General features: G+C 32.8%; 1 protein-coding gene across 1 annotated transcript; it reads left to right on the forward strand.

Moving 5' to 3' along the window:
• The first annotated feature begins 4,096 nt into the window (after positions 1-4,096).
• LOC114400311 (probable carboxylesterase 11) lies at positions 4,097-8,886 on the forward strand. Its single transcript, XM_028362716.1, has 2 exons — positions 4,097-5,398; positions 7,380-8,886. Exons 1-2 carry the CDS (start codon positions 4,581-4,583, stop codon positions 7,915-7,917), a joined length of 1,356 nt encoding a protein of 451 aa, XP_028218517.1. The 5' UTR covers positions 4,097-4,580; the 3' UTR covers positions 7,918-8,886.
• Positions 8,887-9,677: the final 791 nt, after the last annotated feature.

Genomic DNA, 9,677 nt, shown 5'->3' on the forward strand with positions numbered 1-9,677 from the left:
CAATAAGAACGTGACACGTGTCAGTCAAGATCACTTGTTAACGGTCAACGTCCAATTGTAACTTTAGGGATCAACATTGCACGATTTTACAAAATAAGAGGATTAGATTCGTGAATTAAATAATACAGGAGATAAATTATGAAACCAAATTTATAATTTTACCTATTTTTTTTTAATAAAATTTGGCTAAATACATCCTGGGTGTACTAACCTTGTTAGCATGTCAAGTGTCTTGATGTAATTAAAAAAATGTTAATAGACTTCATTGTTATACAAATCAAAATTATACGATAAATAACTTGAACGACAACCCATATTGAAAATATTATTAATACTAATATATTATTTAAATGATATGTTTACCTATTAAACCATGTTTATTTTTTCATTAAAATATAATAATCATACTCTTTAATATTTAATTTATTTTAAAATTAAATCATATGTTCACCTGTTAAATAATCTATGTTTGTTCTTCATTATTTGTAAGAGCAGTATTGTATTTTACTTAAACAATAATAAGATAGTGAAATAAAATGAAAAAAAAATATGAACCATGTTGCTTGGCTTTCCGCTGTCTGTTCCGGTGCGCTAATAATCACCCTATTGAATTATCTTATATAAAAAATAAAATGATGCTATAAATACAAAAAAAATGATTCTAACAAATATGTTTATTGTTCGCATTTATTATTATTTTTAAAGATGAAGAGAATGACTACAATTAATTTACAATGCAATCTTATTTCAAAAAAGAAAGTTGAAATTAGAAAATGTGTAATTACAATGCATAAATAAGGGTTAAATTATTCACATTGTTTCTTCTTTTTATTTAATTTTCAATTTGATCATTTATTTTTAAAAGTTACAAAATGATCCCTATTTATCAAAAGTTTTAAAGTAGTTCCTTAAATTTTTCTATAACATGTTTATCCTAAAATAAACTGGAAAAATACATTATTTAAGGGGTAAGCATGTAATAAAAAATTACTTAAGTGGTGATTTTATAATTTTCAATAAATAAGACATCATTTTATAACTTTAAAAAAATAAAAAATCAAATTACAACCTAAAATAAAGATAAGAGACCAACACAACAATTTATTCTATAAATAAGCCAAAAATATATACTAAAAATTGGTATTGATTTTACTTATTTTTATAGATTTTATAAATTTATTCTTAAATTCATTTTTATAGATTTTTTTTATCATCATAATATTATTTATAGGATTTCCTAACACATGCTTATTTATTTTGTAGAAAGAATATATTTGTAAATTAAATTTGCAATTATCTTAAAATATATGTAATCTAAATTGTTAACATACTTTTCTATGAAAAAAAAAAAGAGAAAGTATGTTAACAAATATTTGTAGCATTTATTGACATACGCTTACTTAATTTATAGGAAAAGTTTGTTAGTGAATAATAATTATGATTTTTTAAAATATACTAACTTGTTAACACACTTTTTTTAATATGTCATTGGTTTGAGGTATCTATTGGTTGTGTCGATGACTAATTTTCATTGGGGGACTTGGCAAATCACTTTTAGTGGAATTTTATCCTACCAACCACGCTTTGTCTTCTATAAGACTTGAACATGAGACCTTACTTAAGGGGACTAAGTTCAATACTATTCGAATCAATGACTTGTTGGTTAACACACTTTTATTGAATAAGTAGATGTATATTAAATAATTTTATTATCTATCTTAGTGGGGATTTTTTTGTCACCAATATATTGATACAATATCCATTATTTTTGTTGATAATTCATAATTCATTTATGTCAAAGAATATGATTGACTATTATTTTTATTCACTAGGCTCGAATTCAAGACTTGGTTAAAAGGGTCGAATCAAGATTTCACTTAAACTAATAACTTGTTGGTATCAATTATGAGTAAATATCCAATTTCATCCCTAAAAATATAATATGTTGACATATGGCTCCTTGAAATTCTATAGAAAAAGAAAAAGTATGTTCACAAATATTTATAGCATTTACTAACATATGCTTACTTAATTTATAGGAAAAGTAAGTTAGTGAATCATAATTATGATTTTTTTGAATATACTTAAATGTAACTTGTTAACACACTTTTATTAAATAAGTAGAAGTATAATAACAAATTTCATTATTTATCTTGGTGGTTTTTTTGTCACCATTATATTGATATAAAGTATCCATTATCTTTAATGATAATTCATAATTTAACTATGTTGAAGAATGTGGTTGACTATTCTTTTTATTCATTAGTCAAGGTTCCACTCAAACTAACAAAGTTGTTGGTATCAAATATGAGTAAATATCCAATTTCGTCTTTGAAAGTGTAATTCGCTTACATACAAGTTCTTAAAAGATGAACAAATAAATTTTGTCATCGAATGTGTAAAAATGACAACATAATGTCTTTGCTGATGTGATAAGTAATGATTCAAATATCATGAGAAAAGATTATTTATTGGATAAGTAATTAGATTGATACTCTCAAATCTTACACGAATACCCCTTACAAGAAGAATGAATGTAATGGTTAAAAAAGTAAGAAATATTTGTATAATTACACAAAATCTCATAAAATATTACTATAATTTACTTTTAATTTTTTTTATCCAATATAACCTTTAATCAATATATATGTTATAGGCTTCTTTGTTATACAAATGAAAATTATATCATTAATAACTTAAAAAAATTCCAAATATTATTAATACTAATAATATTATTTAAATCTCTTAAAAAAATAATATTATCTAAATCATATGTTTACCTATTAAATAATCTGTGTTTGTTCATTAAAGTAAAATCATCATACTCTTTAATATTTAATTTATTTTTAAATTAAATCATATGTTCACCTATTAAATAATATATGTTTGTTGTTCATTATTAGTAAGATCAGTATTGAATTATACAAATAATAATAGGATAGTGAAATAAAATGAAAAAAATATATAAACCCCGTAGCTTAGCTGTTCGCTGTTTGTTCTTGTGTGCTACTAATCACTCTATTGAATTATCGTATATAAAAGAATAAAATGATGGGATAAAATATATTTTTAAAAGAATTAATGGGAAGAAAGGAATCGTCTGTTGGCATTTATTATTATTTTTTAAAAGATGAAGAGAATGACTACAATTAATTTATAATGTAGTCTTATTTCAAAAAGAAGGTTGATATTAGAGAGTGTGTAACTGCTATGCATAAATAAGTATTGAAAGGTAAAATCATTCAAGAAAGTACCACTATTTCAGAGAAAACTAAAATAGGCCAAAAAATATAAATTAAAAATTGATATTGCCTTCAATTAGTTTTCACTATTTCAGAGAAAACTAAAATAGGCCAAAAAATATAAATTAAAAATTGATATTGCCTTCAATTAGCTTTATAGATTTTATAGAGCTGTTTTTATAGATTTTATAGAGCTGTTTTTATAGATCTTTTATCATCATGTTATTTGTTTACTTTTTTTTTACCAAATCATCATCATATTATTTATAGGATTAATTAACATATACCTATTTTTACGTAGAAAGAATATATTAGTAAATTATATCTTAAAATACATGTAAGATATAATTGTTAATTTATCTTTTCTAAAAATAAAATAAAATAGAAAGTGTATGTTAATAAATTTTGGTGGTATTTACTGATATACACCTACTTAATTTATAGAAAAACTACATTAATAAATTATAACAATGATTTTTTAACATATTTAAAATGTAACATTCTTAAAGAATGAGTGGATGTATATTACTGTATAACGAATTTCATTATTTATCTTGATATATTTTTTATTATAATATTGATATGAAATATTTATTAATTTTATTAATGGTTAATCTTTAGTAAAAATTAATTAATTATCTTTAATAAAATTTCTTTTTGTAATATTTTTTCCCATCTAACTCAACATTGAATCGTTTGATTCGGATCAACAACTATCTGTCTGTATAGAATGGATGTAAATAATGGAGTAGTTTTTTGATGTATAATTCGAAATATATATTTAATCCATTTGAAAAACTACTAGAAACACAATACTTAATGATAATAATGAATAAACTTCAAAGTTGAAAGTCTACAACTGGTCAATAAAAATACAAAAAAGAGAAAAAGTCCAATAAATCCCAAACCAATAAAGAAAGATCACAAAAACATTTGGAGAAAACGCCAAACCAGCCACCAGCATCCAGCGCAAAGCTGCATGTATCTATTCATCATCCCCATCCACGCGCCAAGGGACATCGATTTCAATTCAACCACCGTCACAAATTCACCATTTTTCCTTCCCCTTAAACCCTAATCGATCCCAATCTCAATCAAATTATTCACCTTGATTCCATCCCAGAAAAAAAGACACAAAGAAACAGATTAAGATTAAGGTGAATTACAACTTGTTTCTTATAAATAGAAACGGAATAGGAACGGAGGAGGTAGTATTTGTTTCAGATTCATTCCCGTTTCCAGAAAAAGAAAATAAAACATAATTTTGAGAGATAGAAAGAAATAAATTAAGAAAGGAAGAGAGTGTTGTGTTACTGTGGAGTGAGAGGAGAGAGAGAAATGCCAAGTGTGGCTGTGAAGCTCTACAGCGTGTTCTTCAAGTTCCTCTTGAAGCACCGTCTGCACAACCGAATCCAAACCACTTCCGAACCCTCCGACCCGTTCGGCGTCACGACCCGACCCGAAGAATCCGTCGCTCCAGCGAACCCTTCCTTCTCCGACGGCGTCGCCACTAAAGACATCCACATCGACCCCTTAACCTCTCTCTCCATCCGAATCTTCCTTCCCGAATCCGCCCTCACCCCTCCCGAGCCTCACTCCAACCCTAGGTCCGATCCCCTGCCTCGATCCGCGCGTGCCGACCCCGTTTCGCGGCGGAGTAGCTACGGGCCGCCGCTCCGGGAGGAGCACCGGAGCAGCAGCTTTGGAGGGAGCTCCGGCGTGGAGGGGTTGAACCTGATGTCGGATGGGGTGTACCGGGGGTACGCGCCGGGGAAGCGGGGGGAGCGGCGGAGGCTGCCGGTGATGCTGCAGTTCCACGGTGGCGGGTGGGTGAGCGGCGGGAGCGATTCGGTGGCGAACGACGCGTTCTGCCGGCGGATCGCGAAGGTGTGCGACGTGGTGGTGGTGGCGGTGGGGTACCGGCTGGCGCCGGAGAACCGGTACCCGGCGGCGTTCGAGGACGGCGTGAAGGTGCTGAATTGGCTGGCGAAGCAGGCGAATTTGGCGGAGTGTAGCAAGTCGATGGTGGGTGGGAAGAGTGGAGGGCATAATGTTGGTGGGGAGTTTAAGAAATCGGATTCGCATAAGCATATTGTTGATTCATTTGGGGCTTCTATGGTTGAGCCTTGGTTGGCTGCTCATGCTGATCCTTCAAGGTTGTTACTATTTTCTGATGATTGTGTTTTATTAATGTGTTGGTTATTTTGATTCTGTCTGATTGAGGATTTCAGAATTTAGGTTGAAGTTTGATCTTTTACGAACTTGTGCTTGACTTGTCATTGAACTGCATTTTGTTGTTGTTTTCTGTATGTGTGTGTATGTGGATACAGTTATATGCATTGGCTCTTTTATATATAGTTAGTGGTTCACTAGAGAGTGTGGAGTAAGGTAGGTCCAAGGTTTTGAATTGCTGTTATAGTTTCGCCATGATCCTTGATATTGTGGGAAGTTGGGGAGTTTTACGTTATATGGCTGATGTGGCTGCAATTGCCGTTGCAGAAAACCCAAAAACATTGATGTTGTGGTTGCAGTTATGGTTGTGGACTGTTTATAAAACCTTTGGTATGTCAAGGGATGCTTGAGTTGGGATTTGGGAAGGGAGAGTTTACAAATGAAAGTAGGTAGGGACTAGTGAGTAACTGAGTATCAATCGGCTTATGGTTTTGATTGATGCAAGTCTAAGCTGAAATCCAAATTGTGTATTGATTACTTGGTCGCATTGGATTTGAATTAATATATGGTCCGGTAAACAACTAGCACTCCACATGAGAGTTAGCTTGAGACATTGTTTGATAAGGTCACGCTTCATAGATTTGGGGAAAAGAATTGTTACTTGTTTTGTGTTTTTGTGGATTTACTAATTTCAATCTCGAGTGCGGTCTATGTCTGACTTGTGCTAAAATCACATTTTGGTACATTTTCTGGTTTCAACATATGGATCTGGTTCATATTTGAGGTTGGGATTCTAAGTTGTCATCAGTCAGACTAGAGAGAATGGATTTCTCTAATATTGTTTATATTAGCATTATCTAAATGTGATTTTGCTGAATGATACTGTTTTCTTTCCCCCTTTGGAATTTGTACTTAGATCAGTGATAACTTATTCAACAAAATATACATATTATGAAAAGTACAAACGTATTGCAAGAGAGGCAATAAAGTGATGACTGATGATGGCATGCAAGATATTTGTCTAGTGGAGAGATTACTTGTTGGCTGGCAAAAATCATTCTGCACTACTGTTTAGGGAATCAGAAGCTTTTGTGTATAAAAGAAGTGGACTAGTGGACCTGTAGTGCCTAAGCAACATTTTGTGAATGTTTTTCTTCTAGGATTTCTTTCATTCTTTCTTTCTATCTGATGGTTTGTTTACTATATTTGTTATTGTCGATATCGAATTTCAGTTTTCCCACAATGTTGGGGGGAGTCTTGTGCACTAGGGCACCCTTCTATTCTAATCTTTCAGTTGTCTGCCACCCTATCTCAACTATCTTTTCCATACTAAATGGATTTTTTGTATGTTTTCCTTTAACAAAATTCTATATTTGATCCATGAAGCTTGGTTAGGGAATCTTTAACAACATTTATAGTTTTATACACAAATACCATAATTTTTTTCTTCACAATAATTCTTTTCAGACAATAAAGCACTCTTTATCTGAAGGCATATTCGGCTATTGTTAAAAGTAATAGGGTGAATTGAGAAAATGATTGTTTGACAAAATATGTAGCTATTATCTCCTCTGGGCATGGTGGGAACATACTGGGATACAATGCCTTTCCAAAAGGAAAAATCCTAGTACACTCTCAAAAATAATCTTGTAGGTAGTTTTATGACTTTTCAGATACAGTTTGATAATATTTTATTTTTGACCTGATGGCATGTATGCTTTATGGCTCCATGTATTACATTCATAGTGGAGTGTTGTAATCCTCTTAGGGTACACCTAAAAATCTCTCCTCTTACAGGACCCTGGTAAGTGTGCATTAAAAATTAACAGTTTTTTTAGTACGCTTTTGTATTGTGATCTCATTAACTTCTTCCTTTCATGCTTCCTTTGATTCCAGTTGTAAGATAGTCCTCATGGACTTTCTTGTTCAGTGCTTAACCATTTTATTTCTTTAATATTGAAACAGATGTGTTCTTCTTGGAGCGAGTTGTGGTGCCAATATTGCAGACTACGTGGCACGAAAAGCTGTGGAAGGAGGCAAACTTCTGGACCCTGTCAAGGTGGTAGCACAGGTCCTGATGTATCCATTTTTCATTGGAAGTGTTCCCACACGTTCTGAAATAAAATTGGCAAATTCTTACTTTTATGACAAGGCCATGTGTACGCTTGCCTGGAAACTTTTCCTACCTGAGGAGGAATTTAGTTTGGACCATCCAGCTGCTAATCCCCTTGTCCCAGGCCGGGGTCCTCCTTTAAAGTTGATGCCTCCAACATTGACAGTTGTGGCCGAACATGACTGGATGAGGGATCGTGCCATTGCTTACTCAGAGGAGCTCCGGAAGGTGAATGTTGATGCACCTGTTCTTGAGTATAAGGATGCAGTACATGAATTTGCTACCCTGGACGTCCTTCTGAAAAGCCCTCAGGCCCAGGTTTGTGCTGAGGACATTGCCATATGGGCGAAGAAATATATCTCACTTCGAGGTCATGAATTCTCATATTGAGTAGGATATAGCAGATGATGGTTGACAGGAAGATATTTACCCACCCCAACTACAAAATTAGCTTCAGATCACTCTTTTGCTGCTATTGCATGGGACATGTGATATATTATTTGATTGGTTTTGATTCTTGATAAGGTTTTGGATGTTGACCGGTTCCATGTGCATACCCCCTGCCAGTTTATTATTTTTTGTTTGTAAGATAGTTGTCTGAGAGAGTAGGATTAGTTGAGCCAGTGAGATGCATTCACCTGCACTTGACCATTCTTGTGCCATTTTTTCCTGTGTATTATGGTGTCCTATTTTTCATGAAAAGAATATAAAATTTAATGAACCATTCTCTTAGCGTGAGTATGTGGTATGCAATTCATTACCCAACATTATGGCCCCCTCCGAAAGGTGTGAGGGAGTGTTCAACAGACCATGCTGACCCTCAGAACCCTTTGTGTTATACTTTTTCATTGATTTTTATTAGCTATGTGGGTTCTATGACTTCTTTCAAGGTACTAATATGCAAAGCAGAACTCTGTCCATTGAGAGCTGGTCTCCATTTTGCCGGGATCTTCATTATCACAAATTCTGTGGAGTCAAACTCTTGGCTAGTTTGGTTTCCCATCTGATTGGGGGAGAATGTGGATAAGAGATGTGAAACTCAGAAGCTATCCATTTAAGCTTGTGCTGTGAATGTGGAAAAGACACAAGTCTGAAACCGTGTTGGCCTCAATATTGGAAGCACTTTGAGGGTAGGGGTAGCCAGACTTTGGTGTATGCTCAGATTGATCATTGTTGGATTTTCTGGGCATATGCTATTGGCCTAAGATAGCTCCTCTGTCGACTGTTCTGCAAACTTAAGTTCGAGGACTTACACGAATATTTGGTTGTGGAAAGTCGTTTTGTTAACTTTAGAGCAGTATTGAAAAACAATCTGAACAAAATTATGTGATATGATAACAAAAAGGTATATTTGGAGCACTTTTCTTGTCAGTGCTGTGATTTCTTAGCTGTACACTGCCTTTACTACGTAAAGGGAAAACACCTAGAAACATTACTATTCATTAAGTGCGTCGAATCATTTCGTTACTTTCAATGCATTACGCATTTGAGAGCGTTTGAGGGGAACAGAAGTGATTATTTTCAAATTAAGTTATAAAACATGCACTAAGTTAAGCAGAGAAGTTGTTTGGACGTCAAATTTATACTGCTTTTTTTTTTTTTTTATAACACTTCAATTTTATATAACATTTTTGCAAATATTGATTGTGATGTAGCTTATTACTCACACATATTTGTGACTACACGATTGAAATAAATAAATAAATAAAAAGGCTGAAAATTGGCAATGATAACTAGCTCCCATTGTTATGAGCACTATTGGTTAGCCACTTTCTTAGGTAAACGCGTGATTTCTGACTGAAGAGGAAGGTGAGACCTCTCAATCCCGTTTTATTGGAGATAGTTTCGTCTCAGCAACTGCAGTAGTAACTACCAGGTGGAGAACATGTTCACTCGTGGAATTTTATTTTATTTTTCCTACTTGTGAGTTAAATAAAAAGTAATTCAGTTTTTTTTTTCCTTTTTGATGCATAATCATTCTTGAGATGTGTTTAGATAATTAATGTGAAAATACCATTGTTTTGGGTTAATGAATGTTGAAACATTAAAACATATACGTTGAAAAGAATGAATTTTGGGTTTGAGCTTAGTTTATCTAAATGTAAAAGTTAGTAAGAGCCTATTCTGGTTTTAAACTGTCAATTAAAATT

Source organism: Glycine soja, chromosome 19, assembly GCF_004193775.1.
Source record: "Glycine soja cultivar W05 chromosome 19, ASM419377v2, whole genome shotgun sequence".
In the NCBI taxonomy this organism is placed as follows: Eukaryota; Viridiplantae; Streptophyta; class Magnoliopsida; order Fabales; family Fabaceae; genus Glycine; species Glycine soja.

What these genes read in the sequence shown, in the direction of transcription:
- LOC114400311 (XM_028362716.1), top strand. Translation starts at nt 4,581, where the DNA reads ATGCCAAGTGTGGCTGTGAAGCTCTACAGCGTGTTCTTCAAGTTCCTC. An exon ending in GCTCATGCTGATCCTTCAAG is followed by an intron (nt 5,399 to 7,379) that starts GTTGTTACTATT and finishes ATATTGAAACAG; the next exon opens with ATGTGTTCTTCTTGGAGCGA.